Source organism: Aquarana catesbeiana, linkage group LG02 (assembly GCF_042186555.1).
Source record: "Aquarana catesbeiana isolate 2022-GZ linkage group LG02, ASM4218655v1, whole genome shotgun sequence".
Lineage (NCBI taxonomy): Eukaryota > Metazoa > Chordata > Amphibia > Anura > Ranidae > Aquarana > Aquarana catesbeiana.
This window is the reverse complement of record NC_133325.1, coordinates 668,983,911-669,008,920: the sequence shown is the minus strand read 5'-3', so window position 1 is coordinate 669,008,920 and position 25,010 is coordinate 668,983,911. Positions and strand designations below refer to the sequence as shown.

Sequence of the window (25,010 nt, the reverse complement as noted above, 5' to 3'; positions counted from 1 at the left end):
CCCCATTCACACCTGAGACCTTGTAACACTAATGAGTCACATGACACCCGGGAGGGAAAATGGTTAATTGGGCCCAATTTGGACATTTTCACTTAGGGGTGTACTCACTTTTGTTTAGACATTAATGGCTGTGTGTTGAGTTAGGCCGATTTCACGCTGGGGCGGGAGGTGCGTCGGTGGTAAAGCGCCGCTTTACCGACGGTAGTCAGCTGCTAGCGGGGAGGTTTTACCCCCCGCTAGCGGCCGAGAAAGGGTTAAAAACCACCGCAAAGCGCCTCTGCGGAGGCGCTTTGCCGGCGGTATAGCCGCGGTGCCCCATTGATTTCAATGGGCAGGAGCAGTGAAGGAGCGGTGTATACACCACTCCAAAGATGTTACTAGCAGGACTATTTTCAGCATCCTGCTAGCGCACCGCTCCAGTGTGAAAGCCCCGAGGCTTTCACACACTGGAGACACAGCAGCGGCTGTTTCAGGTTAGTTTGCAGGCACTATTTTTAGCGCAATAGCGCCTGCAAAACAACCCAGTGTGAAAGGGGTCTTACTTTGAGGGGACAGCAAATTTACACTGTTATACAAGCTGTACACTCACTACTTTACATTGTAGCAAAGTGTCATTTCTTCAGTGTTGTTACATAAAAAGATATAATAAAATATTTACAAAAATGTGAGGGGTGTACTCACTTTTGTGAGATACTGTGTGTGTGTATGTGTATGTGTGTATTTATATATTATGTGTGTGTGTGTAATTTTATTAGTAATAAAACCATTCTATTTAGAACTTCATAACCTACACCTCAATACGTACACCTGCCTTGGTTTAATACTGTTAGCTGTGGTGAGGTGTTAACCCAGAGGTATATCTCATGTAATGCCCAGGGCAGTTCCTATAGATTGCGTGTTTCTGGTGTACATGTCAATATGTTTGAATTGTGGCATGATTTGAAACACAAGGATTCTTCTGGCATTATGCTTTGACATGGTTTTATGAGATTGATAAAAAGAAAGGAATGGAAACATTTTTGATTCTCCTTTACTTTTCGTATTTTTTTTTTTCTGCGAACATGTAGTCTGAATTGAAGTCAGCTCCAATGCTGTCAAGAGCAGGCAGATATCTGCTCAGGTGTGGCCAACTTTAGTGCCCTATCCTAAAAATGAGTCTTCATTTAAGAGTACTACTTGGAATAAATAAACCAGTCAGAGCAGCCTTAAATGCCAGCTGATTGGTTCATGAACAATCCCTGGTGATAAGGTGTGCTGTATGCTTCCTATAAATCAGTGGTGATAAGGTGTGCTGTATGCTTCCTATAAATCAGTGGTGATAAGGTGTGCTGTATGCTTCCTATAAATCAGTGGTGATAAGGTGTGCTGTATGCTTCCTATAAATCAGTGGTGATAAGGTGTGCTGTATGCTTCCTATAAATCAGTGGTGATAATGTGTGTTGTATGGTTCCTGCACAATCCCTGGTCATAAGTTACATATTAAACATATATATATAAACGAAAATATAATTTTTTTGGCCACACATGATAGACAAGCATTACAAGATGTCTTCTGAGTGCATGATTAGGTCAGATTTCTTGCAGATCTGATGTCTGCAGGCATCTAAAGGCTTAAGCCTATGACCTCTAGAATAAGTGGAGAGTCACAGAGGAACAAACTGCTTCTCTCCAGTAATGATAACATAGCCACAGATACGATCACCAAGCATTTTCTCCCACAGGAACAATGTGAAGCACTGCTGAAGAAATTTTTGTAGAGGAGAACAGTGAAGGACTGTGGTGAACCAAGAGCATTCCTAGACATAGAGCTGCCTGGAGCGCCATGAAAATGTAGACCCCTCTTCCCTGTCAATTGTGTCTAGTTTTGTTAATTTAGACATCAGGAAAACAGTAATTCAATAAAATGTCTGTGAGTTTAATTTTAAAACCCAACTTTAACCCAGACCTTTTACATTTTGGAAATCGCAAAAGGGTTTAGAGTCAGAGGAATTTTATTGCAGTCTGTGGCCCCCTGTGGAGAGATTCCTCCTTACTTCCTATATTGGTGACACAAGGGCAGAAATGAGGAGACAAGTGCCACCTTAAAACAGTTGTAAAAGTAATTTTTTTTCTTAAAATCGCAGACATGTTATAGCTACCTACGTCATGCAATTATTTTGCACAGAGCAGCCCCGATCCTCCTCTTCTGGGGTCCCACACCACCAATGTTAGCTCCTCTTGTGTGTTTGCTCCCATTGCAAGTCACTTGCAATGGGAGCAGATGTGCTATGGACATACACAGCATGGCTCGTCCCCGCCCCCTGCGCCCTCCTCACTTGATTTGACTGACAGCAGCAGGAGCCAATACCTCCCACTGCTCTCAGTGAAGCTTGTGAGAGAAGGAAGAGAGGAGAGAACTTAACCTGGGCACAGCGCTAGATTGATAATGGACCTGGGTAAGTGTTTAAGGGGGGGGAGGGGGGCTATGGAAAGTTGTGTTTTTTTTTGTTTTTTTGGGGTTTTTTTGCCCTAATACAGAGGATGCGTTAGGTTAAAAAAAATACCTTTGCACCCGCGTTTGTTACTTTCTTTGTCAGCGTTAAAGAGAATTCCCATTACTTTCTTTCCTGTACTTTCCTGTACCTTGAAAACCATGTCACTTAGACAGGAACATGGGAAAATCTCCCCAGTGGGGACACAAACAGTAATAACAATATAATCTCCTAAGTCCTCCATTGATTTTCCCAAAACATGAATAAATTAGGCTGGTGGTGTTTTTTATTGTTGTCGCTGGGCTAACTGTGGTGGGCTTACACATTGCCCTCCAACAAGGCCAAAACTATGGAGGCCAGCAAGAAATCCCGGGTCTCATCAAATAATGTATTACAGATAGGCAAATCATGTATTTTCTCTTTGGTGGATCTAGAGAATGTTACCATATGCTTCTACTATGGTCTTGCATGAGCACACTTAAACACCTTTGCTCAGTGTTAGTATATCCAGCACATTTCCTGAATAGAAATGTAACCACAACCATTTTTATAGCCTCATCATAAATTGCTGTGTCAAATGGAAATGAAGCTAATAGCACTGTTATCATATAAAGATAAGAGTGAATTGCATTGTACATAGAATATGATACCGTGTGATAGAGCACCGATGGTTTACAATCATACTCCAGTCAAATGGGAAAAAGCTCATTTTTGTCCATTTTAATTTTTGCCTTATTTTTCAACAGCCAGACCTTGGTACTGTCACTCGTTCCACCATCTAATCACTATGACTGCTTTGCTTTGAAGCCTGAGTCTATCTCGTCTACTCAAACCCCTCCCATTGTATGAAATACAGTACTCTTTGGTCTGCAGAATGTCAGTCAGCACTGCTCGGCCCATTTTTTCACATTCATTATCAAGTGAAGGCATGCGAACCGCTAATCCCTAAAATATGGATAAATATATCTGAGGTGCGGGGTATGATGAGAGTCTGTTATATCGAAGGACGACCATTAGTTAAACTAACTTTACCTAATGAAACAATTTAAGCATTTGGCCTCATGCATTCGGGGTGTTAAAAAAAAAAAAGCAAAACCAGTACCAACACCAGGAAAAAGCGTCTGTAAAAATTTGCTTTTAGAAGCTTTTGCATTGACGTTAATGCGCGTTTAGCCGCCTTAGCGTTTAGCAGCTTTTCTCTACACTCTTCTATTTCCAACTTCCAAATCAAATTACTACAGCTTAACCACTTCCATACAGGGCAGTTATACACCTTCCTGCCCAGACCAATTTTCAGCTTTTAAGCGCTGTCACATTTTAAATGACAATTGCGCGGTCATGCGATGTTGTACCCAAACAAAATTTTTATCTTTACCCCCCCAAATAGTTTTTTTTGGTGGTTTTTGATCACCACTGGACGGTTTAAGGCAGTTGAGATGGTGTCCGAGAATTGTTCTTTTTTGGCTTTGAAGATTGCCTTGTGGTAACAGTTTTGACAGTGGGACAGGTGCGTGTCTGATTATTAGGAGTCAGCAGCTACACTTTTTGTAGCTGCTGACTTTTAAATGGGTGGAACTGCGCTTTAAATTCCTTTTTTCATTAGCAGTTAGAGCAGTCTTGTGACTTCTATCAGTGTCCAGCTAAACACTGGTTAAAGCTTGTTGGAGCAGTTTTCTGAGTGATCTATGAGTCTGCAAGACCCCTGACCCTCTGTTTGGACAGTGTTGATTGGCCCTGTGCTGATCACATGCATCCTCCCAAGAAAAGAAAAAAACTCTCTAGCAATACACACCAAATTGAGTATGTGCAGCCTGACTCCAGTAACTCTGTTATCAGGAAATTATTGGGGACAGTGGATGGAGGAGAGTATCATAGAAGACAGGATTAAACAGCCTTTTCACACAATGCAGAGGATTAACCCCTTAGGTTTCACAGTGAGTATACCAAGCTGCATATACAGACTGATTTTATTGTTGTGGGTTTAGTAACACTTTAAGCGTACACCACTTAAGGGCTGTGTTTGCCTGCACGGGATGCACAAGTGTTGGCTCCATTCACACTTGTACAACTCCAAAATTGCTCGACTTTGGAGTGCAACTTTGACGCAGCTTTGGATGGGTGCAACTTGGATGTGACTTGTCCCGCTTCAAAGTCGGATCCACTGTTGCATATAAAACATTCGGTTACGACTTTCATGGAACATTTGAGGGTTAACATGACCCTTAAGCTGCATCAAAGTCAAAACTAAGTACTACTTTGAAATTGCTACAACTTTAAGTCACACATATATAAATGGTTATCATTGGAAAACATGGGGTAAGACTTGTCATGTGACTTTGATGTCCAAAGTCGCAGAAGTGTGAATGAGGTCTTAATGTCAGTTGAGACACAGCGGCCGCGCAGACACAACCACTGCTCCCAAATTGATATCTGTGGGGATGCAGACCGTTTGAGTTTAGGGACACACATCTGCACAAACCGGCACCCACCCCCACTCCTTTTATATGTATTTTCACATTTATGTAACAAAAACCTGTGTTTTTTATCTTAATGTTAAAACAGATGAATTGGATGTTTTGTGTTGACTTGCTGTATTAAGGAATGGGAAATGTTTGTATTGCTCATGCCATGTGCGCCTTTTTTTTTGCTAGTTAGCAATGGGCCGAAGCAGCTGCCATTTCTTATGCTTTTTTAGTAATTACACATTTCATAGTTTAACAGGAAACAAAAGTACTTTTTTGCGAAAGAATGCATTTTGCGTCAAATTGTTATCTTCCACTGAAAGTAATTTTTAACATGAATTTCACAATTTTACTTTCTTGCTTTTGCGCTTTTATCATTGTATTCCGTGTTTATAGATTGGTTTTATGTTTCAGGATGGTAAATGCTCCCTCTAGTGTTCATCTGTATTTTAGAGAATGTGATTAGTATTCCTGTGTGATGACTGCCGAGATTATCAAATAGCTTTATAAAAAAAAAGATGTTGTTTTTAGACAGGTTATACCTCTTTCATAGGCTTACACTGAGAAAGGGGAATGGAGAAATACAGTCATTGGTGGCAATTTAACAAAACTGGAGCAGCCAAAATCTGGAGCAGTTGTGCATGGCAATCGATCAGCTTCTGTATTCAGCTTGTTCAGTTAAGCTTTGAAAATGAAAGATAAAAACTGATTGGTTGCCATGCAGAACTGCTCCAGATTCTATCTGCTCCAGTTTTAATAAATCCCCCCCCCCCCCCCCCCCCCCATTGTGTAGTACTACTATGCAGGAAGAAGAGCTTGGAAATGTAATGAGCAAATGTGGTCACCCCATATATATGTATATGTTCATTATACCCAAAAACAAGCTTTCTAAAACTGTATTAAAATGTTTAAAAATTGTAGAGAGTTTTAGGTTTCCCATAAGTGAGAAGTCCCAGTGGCTCGGTGTGATTACTCTCTCGAGTAGCCCATAGAGTAAGCAATGTTCTTTCCTTCCAACACGGGTGGAAGGAAAGAAAATTGTTTGATTCCCCCATTAGCACAGTCAGTGTTGATGGGGAAATCCCTTCTACAGCACTATTATGTTCTGCTGGTGTGGAGTGCAGGAGCCTTCCCTGCCGGCAGAACACAATGGTCACTGCTGACGGCAATAGCTGTCGGCAGTGATCACATACAAATAATCCAACAGGCTGATTATTCTGAAGTTAATTGATGGATCGACTTCACTACAACTAGCCTGCCTATAGATCAAATCTCAGCCAGTCCCTGCTGAATCAGCATAGATTCGATATCTATGGTTGGCTTTATTTAACTATTGTTAAAATTAGACATCAGCCACCCACAGAGCCCATTATTTTCAATGAATCAACCAGCGCAAAGTCTAGCAGTGTGAGAAGGAGCAGTAAAGCCCAGCTATTGTGTTGCACAGCAGAAAGTTTTTAACGATCAAATATATCTTTTCCATTGCACATAATCCAAATTATACTTCGAAACAAGGTTTTTTTTTTAAAAAAAAAAATGTTAACATAAATTGATATGCTTATTTACATCAAGCAAATTTTTTTTTTTAACATGTGTTTCTAAAAAAAAAAAAGAAATACATTTCATTTGAAGCTGTACTCTAGGATGACTTAAAGGAGACAAGTTATTCAAGCTAGGTTATTTATTAATACACTAATAAATGTATTTCCAGATGCAAGCAGTTTATGCACCTGAACTTCCTGTACAACAGAGCTCAGACTGGTAGATGGAGAAGCTGCGCAAGCAGCCAATCAGTTGTGTTGTAGTGCTCATGTGCTAACAACTGACATTATGATAGGAGGAGAGATCAAAGTGACAGAGATATAAGCTCTTCAGTCTGATGCTTGTCCTTTCACTGTCTAGTCTCAGGTTGGGGCCAGTGAGGAGAAGATAAGTTTTAAATTAAACATTTATTATGAGAAATATGGAGGCCGACATTGCTAACTTCTCATGCCTCTGGCTGCCGTACTAACCCTCTGACTTCAGTTCTTCGAGTCAGTAATCCAGAACAAGTTTGCAGCTGTGAACCAATAACAAGTTGAGGTTGCTGCCTGAGGCTCCATATGGGTTCTCTTCTACGATAAGTCGCTAGGAGTGCAGGCGAGGACAGAGCTCATCCCAGCTCTGTCAATACCAATACAAAGAGAAAAAATCCTACAAGCCACACGTTGCTACAAAAGCTGTATGTGGAGAGTGAAACTGCCTCAGCACGGGCTCCATCCAGGCCACCGTCCAACAGGTTTCACCCAGACCATTGGGCTTAATCGTGGGTGGGACGAAATGTGTTGGGGTGGCCTGGATGGAGCCTGGGCTGAGGCTGTTTCAATCTCCACATACAGGTTTTGTAGTGATGTGTGGATTTTTCTGTCTTTGTATAAAGTATGCAGCTCTGAAGTTCTGACTTTCTTGGTCCAGAAAGCATGGAAGCCAGCAGATGCTAATGACTGCCAGGCATAGAGCATGATGGGAAGGCGATCAGCAATAATAGGCAGGAGATGTTTACTGTATATACAGGGTGGTCGGGTAACCTGAGTATGTGTTGTATTAAAATTAGAAGTCAACTATGCTGAGATGCTGTGATCTCTTCAACGCTGACCAAAATAGGGCACAATATTGGCTGTTATTAAGGAGAATGACATATCGCTAAAGTGTTTATTCAAGTGAAAATCATTTAAAGCGCTGATACAACAAGTTCTGCTTTCAACAAGAAGTATCCGTAAAAATATTTACACGTTTAGGGATTAAGATGAATTCATATTTACAGTGCCAATCTATAATTAGGAGCTGTTTTGAAGAGAACGGCTCTTCTTAAACAAGAGATCTGGAATGTAAACACTTGTAATTAGCCTGCACAGGAAAGATCTATCGAAGTGAAAGCTGTGCTCATCTCTTGGCAACTAAAATACTGTCCGTTTATATTTTGGCTGCAATTAATTCCAGGTAGTCTTAGAATGCCTAATTCATTATATTGGTTCCTGTTTTTTGTGAAATGGTAAACTGGGGAACTTTTGATCTCCTGAAACTATTAAAGCCATTTCTATATTACAGAACATCAGTCAGCACCTGGGTTCTTGTATGTCTTGGACAATCCCAACTGTAGTTTGATTTCCCTGCCATCATTTCTGACTATTCGTCTACCTGGGAGTTTTGGGTGTTCCTATCTACTTATGCACGTTCCAGCACCTCCTGTTACATTTTTATTTTTATATATTCTTTACATCCTTCATTTAACTTTTCTTAAGCTTTCTGTTGAAGCCTTTAACCGCTTCAGCCCCGGAAGATTTTACCCCCTTCCTGACCATAGCGTTTTTTGCGATTCGGCACTGCGTCGCTTTAACTGACAATTGCACGGTCGTGCCACGTGTCTCCCAAACAAAATTGACGTCCTTTTTTTTCCCACAAATAGAGCTTTCTTTTGGTGGCATTTGATCGCCTCTGCGATTTTTATTTTTTGCGCTATAAACAAAATAAGAGCGACAATTTTGAAAAAAACGCATTATTTTTTACATTTTGCTATAATAAATATCCCCCAAAAATATATTAAAAAAATGTTTTTTTCCTCAGTTTAGGCCAATCGTATTCTTCTACATATTTTTGGTAAAAAAAAATCGCAATAAGCGTTTATTAATTGGTTTGCGCAAACGTTATAGCGTTTACTAAATAGGGGATAGTTTTATGGCATTTTTATTAATAATTTTTTTTTATTAGTAATGGCGGCAATCAGCGATTTTTATTGTGACTGCGACGTTATGGCGGACATGTCGGACATTTTTGACACATTTTTGGGACCATTGTCATTTATACAGCGATCAGTGCGATTAAAAATGCACTGATTACTGTGTAAATGACACTGGCAGTGAAGGGGTTAACCACTAGGGGGCGGGGAGGGGTTAAGTATGTCCTAGGGGAGTGATTACTAACTGTAGGGGGATGGGCTCTGTGTGTGACGTCACTGATCTCTGCTTCATTGACAGGGAGCAGAGATCGAGTGACACTTGTCACTAGGCAGAACGGGGAGATGCTGTTCACAACGGCATCTCCCCGTTCGTCCTCTCCGTGAGGCGATCGCGGGACCCGCGACCCGACTCACGGAGCTCCCGGCGCGCCGTCGGCGGCACGCACGCAATGGCACGGCGGGGAATTATATATATATATATATATATATATATATATATATATATATATATATATATATACATACTAGGGCCAATGTAGACCGGATCCAATTAACCTACCAGCATGTCTTTGGAGTATGGGAGGAAACCGGAAGAAACACACAGACGCAGGCACAACATGCAAACTCCAGGCAGGTAGTGCCGTGGTCGGAATTTGAATCATCGACCCTAGTGCTGCTAGGCAGAAGCGCTAACCACTTAGCTTCTGTGTTGCCCTCTTGTAGGGCATATTTTAGGCATAGATCTTAAAGTGGTTGTAAACGCTTACATATAGCCACTGAATTGGCTGGCCTCAGGTGATACAGAGAAGAAACAAAGCTTCCTACATAAGTTGTACCTGTTTTTCTGCAGCTCTCTCCCCTTTACTATTTATCTGCAACCCTCTACAGACTTCTAAAACACAGATCAAAGGTTTTTTTCTCAGCTCCAGGGGGCAGGGGCATGGATTAGACATCACATACTGCACAGAATTTTAGATCTGAGTGCAGGGAATGGACCGACACACAGAAACTGACGTTGTCAATCACCCGCTGTGTGCTGGACAGCAAAGACAATTGTTTTGGATTGAGGCAAGCACACACTATAGAAGGATTTACTTTGTTCATTTTTTATTTCAGAGGTGTACAACCCCTTTAAACGGAGGGTTGACTGTCCCTTTAAACATGTGGCTAGCAGGCTTCAGCAGGCTTTTTAACAAACTTAAAGTAACACTAAAGTCTACTAAACCCGCTGCTTTGTGGTTAAAGTGTGTACACCAGGGAATCATTTAAACACCCTACAAGTACAGTGTAATAACTATTGATCTGTAGGAATTGCACTTAGTTCATCATTTCCTGTTGTGGGCTGACAACACAGTGCCTTTCCTGGATTATGACTGAAAGAAGTGGTGTCATCTCTGCTCAGTTATCTTTTGCTACACTACATAATTCCTCCCCCCTTTTCATCTCCACAACATAGAAGGAAATGTTTTGTAGTACAAGCTAAGAACTTGGAAGGGCTCGTTAGACTCCCTTGCAAAGCATAGGCAGAGTGACCAGAACAGCTCTAAATTTTTGACAGGATCAAAAAGTTTTTTTGCACTTTTCAAACAAATTATTTTCAAAGGCATAATAAATCAAAGGGGACCAAATAAGGGAAGTTCATTGTTAGTTTACATACACTTTAACCTTCCCATACTAGAGCTAGATGGTGCTTTAACCACTTTCCATCCGTACATCTGTGGATGGGAAGGGTGATATTTTTTTAGAGCCAGCAAATGCCTTCAATGTAAAAGTAATCGTAGCTGCTAGAGAGCCACTGAATTACTTTTACAGGTAATGGAAACGGGCCCCCCAACGCTTTTTCTGGGCTCTCGGGGAGCCAAGTAAGGATGTGACCAGCAGCATCTGCTTCCCGAAACACAGTGTGGCGTCAGGAACCGGAAGCAACAAGGATTTCAACACTTCCGGTTTCTGTCTCTGATTTGTTACCCGCTTGTTATAAATAATGACGAAAAAAAGGGCTCACATGCAAATTTAAATGCGAATGCAGGTCCTGCATGCATAAACTGCAATCTCACTACCCGTGAGATTTTTGCCGCCAAAGTCAGAACAAAGGCAATAATCTTAGCGCCAGACCTCGAGTATAAATCTAAACTGGTAACCTGTAAAGGCTTATAAAGCGTCACCTATGGGGATTTTTAGGTGCTGTTCCACAGGCGTACACAATTTAAAGGCATGATATGTTTGGTATCTATTCACTTGGCATAACCTCATTTTTTATATTGTACCAAACAATTGGGTATTATATTGTTTTTGTGCATTAAAGTTAATTAAAGTGTTTTTCTTGCAAAACAATTTTGTGTTTGAATAACCACTGTGCAAATATAAAAATATGTATCAGCCACCATTATATTCTCTAGGACCTCTATTTGAAAAATTAGCTTGGTTTTGTAGTAACAGTGTATTTTACATGTAGAATGTCTGTCAGAATTGGCCCAGACTGGAGGTGGTTATAGGTTTCAGTAAAGCTGCTCAATGGTAGCTGAAAGCTATGCAAGTGCTTTGCAAAAGCTTGCTGCGCACACTGTTCATGTGCAAACTGAAGCCCTTGTGAACAAAATCTGACAGTAAGGGACACCAGTGATGTTTTTGGAGGATTAACAAGCTGGATTCTTAGCAATATCACAGTTGCCTTGGTAAGCAGTACATGGTGTGTACTGTGAATATATAAATAAAACTGCCCTGTATTGTTTACTTGTTTTGATAGAATTGTGCCGCGTACACGCGGTCTGAATTTCCGACAACAGATGTTCGATGTGAGCTAGTTGTCGGAAATTCCAACCGTGTATTGGCTCCATTGGACATTTGTTGTCGGAATTTCCAACAACAAAAATTGGAGAGCTGGTTCTCAAATTTTCCGACAACAAAATCCATTGTCGGAAATTCCGATCGTGTGTACATAATTCCAACGCACAAAATTCCATGCATGTGCAGAATCAAGCAGAAGAGTCGCACTGGCTATTGAACTTCATTTTTCTCAGCTCGTCGTACGTGTTGTATGTCACCGCGTTCTTGACGTTTGGAATTTCCGACAACATTTGTTTGATCAGTGTATGCAAGGCAAGTTTCAGCCAACATGCGTCGGAAATAAATCCAGGATTTTGTTGTCGGAATGTCCGATCGTGTGTACACGACATTAGTGTTATGTTTCTTAGTAATGTTATTTTTTTTTCTTTGTCTACAGAGCTGATGAGATTGAGATGATTATGACCGACCTTGAAAGAGCCAATCAGGTAAAACTCTATAACCTTTTATTAACAGATGAATAAGAGTATCAAACTGATGTAAAACCCCTATTTTACCTAAAATTTAGAAAAATATAGCTGTACAGTTCATGAATCCAGAACATACGTGTCTATTGGTCATTAGTCTTTGGGAGAGTTCTCTGCTCTGTAGGATGTGAGTATGCTTGAAGAAAGGCATGCAGTATGGTTTATAATAATGACCTATTGAAATAAAATGGTATTGAAATGTCATTATGAAATGATCACAGTGTTAAATGCTCTCTAATACACACCATGATAACATGCTGAGCAATTGGTCCTGGAATGGATTCTAGACCGGAGTTATTTGCCTCTGCTTTGGCAAACACTCGCTTGCGTTTATCCAAGAAGGATTTGTAGTTCTAACCAAGGTCTTTTGGCAGGCTAGCATTGTACATGACGTTTTGATTAAGCACATCTTCTGGGAGTGTATGATCTCGCTGAAAAGAGCTTGGATTTGGGCATTCCTTGAATGGATTTTTATGCTGTAGCGTGGTGATGTAGACAATGAACATGAACTTTTTGAATTAGAACTATTCTGCCGTGCATGTTTTTTTGCTTTATTTATGGGATCAACAAAAACTTACTGCCAGTGTCATATACAGAGGATACATTAATAAAAAATGGAGTCTGTCTCTAATTATGTGCAAAATAATTCACTGGCTTTAAACAGCAACTCTAAGGCAGCTGCTTCTAGGGGTGTCTGACATTTCTTTTTCCCCTGCCTCTAAACTCCCCTGCATGTTACCCTGCATGTTAGCCTATGTGTTCGTTCTTGCACACATAGGGTTTTAGTAGCAGGGGCTTTTAGAGGCAGGAAAAAATAACCCACTGCCAGTGTGTCTAGGAGTTTTGGCAGAAAAAAACGTTTGGCGCTTATAAACGCACCTAATGCGTGTGCTAGCCGCGTTTAGCTCTTGAGCACTAGTTAATTTTAAGTGCCATAATAAATTATTATTCTGGTCAAGGAATTAATTAATGCCCAAGTGCTTGACGCCTGTAAACGCACCTAAAGGCTTGTAAAAGTGTTAGACACTAGGCATTTTTTCAGCCAAAAGCTGCTGCCGGTAGGAAAGGCTTCTAGGAGATTTTGAAAAACCTCCAGTGTGCATGAGGCCTAAATTAAATATTGGCAAAGGCGGAGCACCTGTGTGTATGAAGCCTATTGCCCCGTACACACGATCAGATTTTCCGACAACAAATGTTGGATGTGAGCTTGTTGGTGGAAAGTCCGACCGTGTGAATGCTCCATCGAACGTTTGTTGTCAGACTTTCCACCAACAAATGTTGGCTAGCAGGTTCTCATATTTTCCGCCAACAAATGTTGTCGGACTTTCCGATTGTGTGTACACAAGTCCATCGGACAAAATTCCACGCATGCTCGGAATCAAGTAGGAGCCGGAAGCGCTCGGTCTTGTAAAACTAGCGTTCGTAATGGAGATATAATAAAGAGATCCTAGGATGGACTTCTGCGCTACTATCTTTAAACCGTGTATAAATAATGAATAACTGATTATAGGTAATGCTGCAAATCAATCAAATAGTGAACATTACTCACTACAAAAAACCCAAAGAATGCACAACAAAAACCAAGTGTGCGTGTGATTCCGCGCAATACCTCTAAATGTGTTGTTAAAATGAGTAGACAATAAATATACATGCACAAATCAAAACTATTTCAAATGAAATGTAATAAAATTATATCTTCAAAATAATAATGTGTATAACACAACTAATAAATAAATAAGTAATATTCCATACGTGTATTAAAACGTGACTGAAGTGCTAATACATCAAATAAATTACATAAAAATGTGCCTGGTAATAGTGAGCATGCGTTGATAGAAGATCTGGTGACTTTCGTGATGTTACGTCCCTGCTAAGGGCTCCCAGAACTCTCACCTTGATGACACAATAAATGTGCCTGTATGAATCCTTTGGAGATGTGATCCCTTTGATCCGGTTGGTGATGACAGACCGTTCCGTTTATGGGAAGAGATCCCTCCCTACGGTTGGTGGACTCCACATAGAAGGTAATCAAGAAAGAGGGCTCCAATAGGGTAATAACGTTTTGCCAAAGAATTTTATTTAAAATTATCCGCTTACATTAAAGTAAAAGTTGTTGCGCCAAACAACAGTAGAAACACAGCGTGGAAGCGATCCCCTCTACGTCACTTCCGGTCCGCGCTGTGTATTTCCGGTTACGCCCTACGCGTTACGTTATATCACATGACTTCCTCAGAGCCCTGAGGAATAATAATTGTGTTATACACATTATTATTTTGAAGATATAATTTTATCACATTTCATTTGAAATAGTTTTGATTTGTGCATCTATATTTATTGTCTACTCATTTTAACAACACATTTAGAGGTATTGCGCGGAATCACACGCACAATTGGTTTTTGTTGTGCATTCTTTGCGTAATGGAGATATCACGTACGTCTTGTACGTCACTACGTTCGTAATTGTTGGCCAACATTTGTATGACCGTGTGTATGCAAGACAAGTTGGAGCCAACATCCTTCAAACAAAAATCCATGGTTTTGTTGTTGGAAAGTCTGATCGTGTGTACGGGGCATTACTGTAAGGTCACATCTACTGTTATGAATGTGGACTGCTGGCTTTCTTGCGACAGTCATTGTGGTTTGCGGTCAGATTCGGTTCCTAAAAATGCTGCATGTAGCAGCAGTTTGTATGACGGGGATGCAGTGAAGCCCAGTTGTGTTGTTCATGAGCTCATGCAACTCAACAGTCCTGGTCAGTATGCCAAAATCCACTTTGACTTCTAAAACTCAAATTCTCTGTGGAGATTTTCTCGTAATTCCTATTTATGATGACCACTTAGGAAATTAGAAAAATCTCCCGACAGGGACATAGCTGTAAAAAAAAAATGCCAAAAGTTTTGACTCTTTCCCTGATTTTCTAAAGAAAAACTATTTTCCGGTTTCCCTGTTGCAAGGGTATCTTGCCATGGACCACACAGTAAATGAGGAGAATTCCCTGCTCCGAAGTCACTGAAAGCAAAAAAAAAACAGAAAGGGTTCTAATCTTCTCCCTAATCTTTCCAACATTTGAATCATTTTGATTGGGGAACAGCTTTATTTTTACCAAAGGCCAGTTAATAGAACTAGATATAACATGTAATTTAGTAGAGAACTCTACCCAAATATTTCCTTTTGGTTTTATATGATTGCTTAGTGTACTTGGTATATAAGTGTACTTACCTTTGTAGCTGCAATGGGAAAACTCGAGTTTTGAAGTTCTCCTGGCAATCCCCTTCTTTGTTTGTTTGTGCTTTTGCTGCATGCCAGTGAGCTCCTCTTTTTTGAAGTTGATTGTTGAGTCTGATGGAGCAGGTCACATGTTTGAATAGTTTTTTTCTTCTCTTAATTTGGGGGAAAGTTGGCTTATGTAAATTCCGTACATGTATGCATTTTACACATAAATCATCAAGTAAGTAATGACAGTGGGGGAGCTTATGCTACAATGTAATGTTGGCACAAGTATGAAAAAATGCCTTATTTAAGCAGCATTTGAAATGCAAAATATCCATGAGCTGCCAGACAAGAGACACAATTTTCTATGCAATGTGTAGTAGAATGAAGTCGCAGTGTATCATGTTTATAGGTTTACACATAGGTGGTTCACCTCACATCTGCCCAAAACAAATTCAGTTGTTTCAAATATGAACAGTGTAGCCAAAGCTCTTCTTTGTACTTCTCCTGTGGATCACAGGAGTGCAGTTTGTTCTCCACTTCTGTGACCCGTTAACCTGCTGTTGGCTGAGGTCAGGTCCTCCTATTCCGGGCCTGGGACCCTTCAGTTCAAATGGAGGCCCGGGCACCTACTGAGCAGAAGGGCTGGCTGTACTGCCTTATGACTATTGTGGATCCCCCTGAAGGGCTGCTGCCTTTCTCCATCCGGCTGCTTTGCAGAAGCATCAGTTCCACATACTTGCCAACTGTCCTAACCCTCCACAGCCCACTGTTTCAGTGAGCGCTAGAGGGCCGGTGATTGACAGTCACCAGCTCTCTGCAGCCTGAAGAACAAGAACTGAGCGATCAACGGTGTTTAATCGCTCAGTTCTCTGTCCTATAGCTGGCGGGGGACAGATGCAGCATTGGATCGATGCTGCATCCATCTAGGCGAGTATGAATGTTTGGTTATTTTTTTTAAAACCAAACTTCTCTTTTAAGTTTTAAAAATCTCCACATAGCAGAAAATGAGGTCCCTCCTTTTATTGTCGTCACAGGAAGCTTCTAAAACTGTAGCTGTCAGGGAGCATAGTGAAAACCATGGACAGGTGTGAGCTACAAAAAAATGAACATACCCTTCAACCCTGGTGCTTAAAAACAACATAAATAATACTGTACAGTACCATTTCAGAATATGTTGTTTTATAGGAAATGTATTCTATTCATAGGTACACAACCATAATTTATCAACACACTGGCTTCCTATTTTTAAAACAATTAAAAAAATAATAGATTGACTTTTTTCACTTTAAAGTGGAACTAAACCCACCAATTTAACTGCCTCACAAAAAAGTGCAGGCTTTGTGGGTATCGTCCTTTATTCTTCCCTACTTGGGTCAGTCTACCTCAAACAGATATCTCCGTTTTTGATGCTGGACAGTTGAACCATCTGAAGGTTTTTTATGCTGTATATCTTGGGGGAATTGAGATTGTTTGTTTGAATTACAGTGGTACCTTGGATTACGAATATAATTCGTTCCAGAAGAATGCTTGTAATCTAAAGCACTTGTATATCAAAGTGAGTTTCCCCATAGGAAAAAACGAATCCGTTACAGTTGCACTGCTAGTGTATGCAGTACCGCATGTAACCAGAGGGGGGTGCTGGAGACATTCGGAAACACTCTGAGCCGCTCGGATGGGCTCAGAGAGGCTTGGGAACCAAGTGTTTCCGAAGGGCTCCGAGTGTCACCGGCACCCCTGAACCTCTGGCCGAATGCGGTACTACACGCCCCAGAGGCTTGAATCCTGCTCGTTTTGTGAAACAATGTTCGCAAACCGAGTCAGGATTTTTAAAACATAATAGTTCATATTCCGAAATGCTCGTAAACACCGTTACTCGCAATCCAAGGTATTACTGTACTGGCTTTGGACAGCTATTCTAGCCATTATGAGGAGATTCCACTTTAATACTATAGAAAATTTAACAGGAGGTAATGGAACATGAAAAGGTAGCAGTGAACACACAAAACTCCAAGTTGGACAGAAACGGAGCCGAGAATTATGGGAGAGAGGTCCCTCTGTTGGTGTATCCAGGACATCCAAGGTGTAAGGGCCTGACCCAGCCTACTCTGGTCCATCCAATACTTCTATCTCACGTTTGGGAAGACTAATGCCGCGTACACACGGTCGGATTTTCCGACAGGAAAGGTTGGATAAGAGCTTGTTGTCAGAAATTCCAACCGTGTGTAGGCTCCATCGGACATTTGCGACAAACAAAATTTGAGATCTGGATCTCAAATCTTCCGACAACAAAATCCGTTGTCGTAAATTCAGATCATGTGTACACAATTTCGACGCACAAAGTTCCACGCATGCTCGGAATCAAGCAGAAGAGCCGCACTGGCTATTGAACTTCATTTTTTCTCGGCTCGTCGTAAGTGTTGTACGTCACCGCGTTCTTGGCGATCGGAATTTCCGACAAGATTTGTGTGACCGTGTGTATGCAAGACAAGTTTGAGCCAACATCCATCGGAAAAAAAAAACATGGATTTTGTTGTCGGAATGTGCGATCGTGTGTACGCGGCATTACACTTTATTTGGTGAATTACTAACCTTCTTCAAGGATATGCACATCAGGTGTTGGGACATCTAATGTGTAAATTCTTATTCTGGTCCAGTGATTTACTACGTGGTAAAGCCAGGATCAGAAATGGAAAAAAAAAGCCCTCAAAAGCAAGTCTGCAACAGCAACTCCAGATATTTATAGCCTTCCAAATTCCCTTTAACCCCCTCACCACCAGTTGCAGGATGTCCAAATCTGATACAGAAATTCCGTCCCTACCAGATTAAAAGGTTCCAACCGTGTCTCCCTCTATGAGTCATTCCCACGAGTAATTCTAAAATGAAATCATTCTCGGCGTGAGTATAGAAATAAATTGAATAAAAAAGATTCCATTTCTCCTCATATTTATTCAGCCTGATAAATTCAGTGGGCTGCAGCATTAACAGCAGCAGGGGATTCCTTGCTTCTAGCGTTAAATTACTGTCATAATCGCTCAATTATTTCTTCCTTGTACTGTTTAAAATAAAAATCCATCACTTTCCATGATTTTTTTTTTCTCTTTCCCCCCTCCTAACATTTATTAGGTTGAGTGTTTAGGAAAATCAATTATAGTCAGTCGGGCATGAATTGATGAATGTTCTGAGATTAATTGTCAGTTGTTAAAATGAATGTATTTCTCTCTTCACCTTTTTTATTTTCTTCCTCCCTTCAGAGAGCAGAGGTGGCGCAGAGAGAGGCAGAGGCCTTAAAGGAACAGCTCTCATCGCTCAACAATTCTCTACAGCATGCCCCACAGATGCAGAAACCGCCCGATACTGTGAGTAACACAATTCATTATTCTGTGCACATACTAATCTTCTACAAAACATGCTTTCATGTCTTGTTGAGGCCAATGATTTTTTTACAATTCTTTTATAGAGAGGAGAAGATTAACATTTTTTTTTTTGCCTGTGTCCTTGTTTGGGAGACTTACATTCACTTCCTGTCTCTGTAAAAGGGGTGTCACAAAGACAGGTACTGATGAAAAATCTCTGATGGGAATAGAGACCACAACAAAAGCACATTTACTTAGCAGAGTGGGTGAAGTATATGACATCTCTCAGGGTTTTTTTTTTTTAGCTCTTTTTGTCTTGGTGACAACTCACACGCTTTTTTTTTTTTTTGATGAAGGAAAATCACTCAAAGGAAGTACAGGCATGCATAAAAATTCAAGACATTAATGGCGCTAATAGGACAAGGCGCACAAGCCCATAAAAATCCAACTTAACCAAATAGTCCTGTATTGCTATCCACCAGTGGCGGCTGGTGCTAACAATTTTTGGGGGGGGAGCACAAACAAAACCCCTCCCAGGTCTGCACTCACCAGAGGACGGTGTGAGACTTGCCTACAAACAGAGCCCTCCAGTGGTCACAGCTCCCCTGATACCCGGCGCTTTCCGTGTTAACCCGGTCTTCTTTCCGGGTTCCAAGTCTTCAGCCTCCTGCTTGTCCGGGATGAGAAGCCGGAAGTGACGCGATGGTGACTATTGATTTGCGAAAATCAAGAGTAGGAGGGTTCGGGGCGCAGTGCTCTGTTCCCTGAGGACAACCTAAAACAAGCCAATTAGAGCCTCAGGCTCTAATCACATGCTTGTAAAAAATTTACGGACCTAATGGAAACTCATTAGTCCAGCGCCCCGCTCAGTGCACACACATAGAACGATTGATTGTTAAATGATAATATGACTAACATTTTTTAACTTTAAGGTGTTAAAAAATATTAGACATATTATCAATTATTTCAAAATAAATCATTCTAGGATTAGCTTTATTATTTGCAAACACCGCTATCCACATTAAGGGCAGCCATCCCAGAGTAGAAAGCTGCTTCTGTAATGGAACAAAAAGGGAGAAAGGGGACACCCACTAAGTGTAGCATTACAATCATCCACTTTATTCAAATATAACTGACTTACTGGGTTAACAGATAAAAGGTAATTCTCCACAAGGACACCGCTGTCAATCACACTGAGGTCTCTCCCTGCTTGTGCAGCCGCCAGGCTCTGTGTGGAAGGCTCAGCCCTGCTGGACACTGAAACAAGAAGTGCCAGTAACCATCCTGAAGTGCACAGGGGAGCAGGTGTGGAACTGATGCCAGGTGGGTTGTCCTGTGGGCACTGCTACGGGTTGTAGAGCATCCTGCTCTTTCCTCAGAGCCTGGGGGAAAAGCAGGAAGCTCTGAAATGCGTCGGAAAGACAGCTGTACACAGTGACCGGATCTCAGCCCATGTGTACCCAGCCTTAGTTACAGTGGTCATAATGCTACAGTAGTGGAATTTTTGGCAAAGTTTAGTTTTGAATAAAACGTGTAAGGTTTAGAATCTCTGTATAGCTTTTATTACTGACTTTGTCCCCACTTGGTCCTGTCCATATGACACCAGTTAAACAAATGAGGGGAAAAGTCACTGGGATAGGAATACAATCAGATGTGACATATGCAACACTTCCATATTTAATTGCAAATATAATTTTTGTTCCCGGTCTATGCACTAGTTGGAAATAGCCCATCTCTTCCTGTCTCTGACATTCTGACACCCTGAATAGGAAGTCATGAGAAATCTCCCCAGTGGGGACACAGCAGTGAATATCCAACAGATGTTCTAATTCTTCCTTATTGTATTCAAATTAAAGTAGTATTAAACTCAGGAGCTTTTAGCATAACACACTGAGTACCATACCATAAAAAAATCCCCATGAAACCATTTGTTGAAGTTCCTATCCCAGCACTTGTAGTTTAGATGCTGACTCCTACTTCCGGTCTTCACCGGAAAGAGTTAAAAGCAAATAGTGCAGTTTGTTAGAGAAAGGAGAGGTGAGCAGGGGAATGCCTTGCCACCCTAGGCTATGGGGCTGTGTGTTTCTATTGATGCACACAGCATAGGGATTTGCAATCGTAGCCTTTTCATGTAAGCTAGAAAGATGAGCTATATAGAAAGATCTTATTTACAGAGATGTTGCCTATTCAATAAAAGCTTGATCACACTCGCTGTGTAGCGGCGGTACCTTAGTTGTTACAGGGCAAGGTAATATTTATTTACCCTTTTTATTAAACGTTGTAAAAATGCTACAGCTGTGGTGCAGTAGATTGCACCGCCATGAGGTGCACAAATTTTTGTACTGCAATGCAGAGATATAAAAGGAGCACATAGAAAACAATTGTTTTCTTTGTGCCTTGCAGTTGATTATGCATTGATCTTTGCAGATCAACTCAGCTCAACTTAACTGATGTGGTGTGAATGAGTACTAAGCCATAGGAGCATATGACATCCATTGTCAGCCAGTATCAATTTATTTTTCACTAATCTGCCTTAGTAAATCAAACTTTATTTTCTAAACTTTGCAGTTTTATGTTGCCCCCCCCCTGTTAGGGAGATTTAATCTCTATTTGTCCTGTTTACCTTTATCATCAATAGTGAAAGTATTGAAAATCCCAAATTTTGGGTTGTCCCCAGAACAGTAATGGGGGGAAGCCTTCTATAATTGTGACACTAGTTATTGTGGACGGTTCAATGGGATTTCCTTAATTTGCAGGAATTTCCTCTCACTTCCTGTTTGGCTATGCGACAGAAAGTGAAGGTAAATCTCCCCAATAGGACCCAGATGGGGAAAAAAACTGACCGGGGTTATAACCCTTATTTGCTCTATCCAAAATGAAAAAATAAAAAGTTTTGCATAGCGTTCTACTTTAATTTGACATATTATGTCACTTCAGCATCTTCCTATTTTAAAACCGTGCTTGGGATGTTTAATTAGACTTGGGATTTTTAATTAGAGCTATGGCAGCACATTAAATCAATGCAGCATGTTGCAGTGAGGAGTATGGCTCTATTGTGCACACATTACGTCTACATTTACCTCTATGTGGGTTATGTATGAAGTCAGTGAATATACATCACCGTATGTGCAATAATCGGACATTCCACATTAAAGCCTGTTATATAATAGAGTTTTAATATTAACACTTTCATCTTATTAGCCAGTTACTGCTGCGAGCAGTCTTTAGCCAACTGTCTGCATTGGCCACCTTCTGTTTTCTTGCTTTCAGTTGGATTTTTGAATAATAAAATTTCCCCTGCTACTTATAGAAATAAATATTGATTGAATTAATCTTCTATTAATAGAGTCACATAAAAGTTTAACCGTTTGAAGAGTTGTGATGCATAAATACATACATAAAAGTTATTTAATATTTGTGAGCACATGCTGCATGTTTGGTATAGTTTGGTGTGTTTTTGTTTATTTGGTGGCAACCTTGAACGCATACTTACCCTTACACAGGAGCAGACGCTGGAGGGTGCGGCACGCTCCAATATGGAGGTTGAACTTACAGCAAAGGAGAGGGAAATTGCCCAGCTTGTGGAAGATGTACAGAGGTTACAGGCCAGTCTTACTAAACTTCGAGAAAACTCTGCTACTCAAATATCGCAGCTTGAGCAGCAGCTTAACACCAAGAACAACAATCTTAAGGTATGCAGTTTTATATACAACTAAGGTATAGGAACATTTTTATTTTTCTGCACTATACAAGTCTGAAATCTGTTGCCCAACTGATTTAAAGTTTGTTTTATATGGACTAGCATACTGAAGATATACTTTAGAATTCAGTATCCTCTTATGCCGTGTACACTTTTGTACACTTTTGGTTGGAAAATGCGACCGTGTGTATGCTCCATCAGACTTTTGCTGGCGGAATTCCAGCCAACAAAAGATTGGGAGCATGTTCTCTATTTTTTGGTCGGAAAAAATTCCGATCGTCTGTACCAATTACGACGCGCAAAATTCCTACGCATGCTCGGAAGCATTGAACTTCATTTTCTTGGCTCGTCGTAGTGTTGTACGTCAACGCGTTCTTGGCGGTCGAAAGTTCAGAGAACTTTTGTGTGACCGTGTGTATGCAAGCCAAGTTTGAGTGGAATCCTGTCGGAAAAACCATCCAAGTTTTTTCTGATGGAAATTCCGCTTGTGTGTATGGGGCATAATTGCTTTAGGTCCTCCACTCCATGTCCAAATGATGCATCGTGCCTGTAAGAACAATAAATATATACCTTCTTTTCACCCCGCTTCTGCATTGGAGAGTGTGATATCACAGTCCTTCCGGCGAGATGCAGGGAACACTGGGTTTCCCAAATCTCATGAGAAGATGTTCGTGTATTGACCAAGATCTCACCGGGAGGATTGTGATGACACCCACAACTAGATGTCATGAGCAGAAGCTGAGTGGAAGGCAAGTACTGTATATGTTTAACGAGAACCTGTAACCAACTTAAAAAATTGCAGATAAAAGCACAGAAAAAAAATCAAAAATAAGTATTTAAAATGTTTGCTTGCAGTGTTTTTCATTTACCTAAATTATTTTTTATTAACTTTCAATGCAACCCTGAACTTACTTGAAAGTTTGTATAGTCCTTTCCCTAGCACAGCTCCTTCCATATCATAGCCTTCTCTTTTTCTGAGAGTATATAATTAATCTATGTGCTGACACAACTCCACCCCCTGAAGGCTAGGTGCGACGGGGAAAGCTGACATCACATCCAAGATGGCATTGCCCAGCAGCAGTCTCAGGGGCTTTTGGATGCTTACACAAGGGGGCTTTTAGGCATGGTTCACATCTATGTAGGTTGCAGTTGATGTGTTTTCTGGGTGTGTTTTGCATTGTTTCACACATGTTTTTGATGCGTTTTAATGCCTTTTGTATTCTCGGGAGGTGTGGGTTGTCTTGCGGTAGAAGCAAGCAGAAACGCATCAAAAACTCAAGCACTGCATTTTTTATGTGTTTGCGTTGCATTTCCATTGTAGTATATGGAACCAAAAAAGCAACCTGCTGCAGTAAAAAAGTCCCTGACCCTTTCCAAAAAATGCATCCCTTAACACACTTATTGAATGACAGGAAAAATCAATAAACTACCTAGAGAACTCCCCAGCACCCTGTTAGTTCATTGAGAACTACAAGCACTCAGTCGCAATGGCTGACAGTAGTTGTAGTTCTCCCATTCACAGAACTCTTCTTTTTTTAATTGCGACAGCTGTCACAGGGAGGAGATCCCTGGCCTGATGTCACAACAGGGTGTCTTCAGGTGGGGGGGTGGGGGCTGCTTATTTATTATCCTATTAGTACATGTTACACCCATGAAAGATTAACTTATCCTTTAAATTGTACACAAAATGAAACCTGTATGTAGTCGGTCCTGTTGGGATGGATAAAAATGAGTGATATAAGGACTGATATACTTACTTTTTCTTAACGAAATATAGCTGTAGGCTCAGTCCAGAACATGTCATGTAGGAAAAATTCTAGATGTTTGGTCATGTGATCTGTTAAAGGGGAAAAAATGAATTCCGGATGGCTAATCCTTTCCTTTACCAGGAATCATGTGACCATTGAGTGAGTCTATAGCAGCATTATATCTTGTAAAGGTAATTATTTGTGCTCTTCGTTTACTCTTTAAGCAAGACTGTAAAGGAAACTTATCAGCTGAATATAGATGTGTGCTGTAATAAAAAAAATAGAAATGCGCTGTGGCAGGTTGACTATGGTGAGTATTAATTGATACCAGGCGGTCATTAACACGGTAGTGTTTAGAAATTTTGTTCTAAAGAGAACAAAATTTAGGTGAATAAGTTCATATTATATATGACACTAAGGTTTCGTCATGTGTAGATGTATATAGTGATTTGGTATTAATAACTGGTAGGATGAAATGTCCCGCAATCCATAACCTGTAAGAAAGAAAAAATAAATCTATATGATAATTCTTTCCCTAAGAATATGAGCAGCTCTGTTTGGAATCTTACAGACACGGGATATGTCTGTCCCGCTGAGCTTTTTAATTCTGATCCATAAGAAGCAGATAGTGGTTTGCCTAAGGTCCCGAAAACAACAGATAGTAGAAACAGGGAGATCAATTGTTTTTGATGCCTCTGTGGTCTGGCATACACTGAATCACTGATATTAATTACTGTAGGAGAAGCTCGGTGCTTATGCTAGAACTGTTATCAAACTGTTCCCTGCTAGTGAGATACGTTGTGTGTTGGAGAAACACCATTAACCTTATGTGCCCTGCAAAATACATTGCTGCAGTATAATGTGCATTATTTACATGCATCTCAGATAATTCTGAACATCATGAAATTGTGCTCAATGAGACGTTCCTAATAGACTGTGGTTTTTGGATGTGCACACTAAAGCAAAACCTCTTGATCTGTGTGAGTCATTTATTCTCACCGACACGCATGGCTGGCTCACACTTTGCATACGTCTAC

General features: G+C 40.7%; 1 protein-coding gene across 5 annotated transcripts in view; it reads left to right on the top strand.

Moving 5' to 3' along the window:
- Positions 1–25,010, top strand: part of CUX1 (cut like homeobox 1) — a 536,633-nt gene that overhangs the window by 310,084 nt on the left and 201,539 nt on the right. For all 5 annotated transcript variants that reach the window (XM_073616665.1, XM_073616662.1, XM_073616663.1 and 2 more), the window contains 3 exons: positions 11,872–11,920; positions 18,424–18,528; positions 22,029–22,217. In XM_073616665.1, coding sequence (XP_073472766.1) covers positions 11,872–11,920; positions 18,424–18,528; positions 22,029–22,217 — 343 coding nt within the window. The remainder of the gene's footprint in view (positions 1–11,871; positions 11,921–18,423; positions 18,529–22,028; positions 22,218–25,010) is intronic.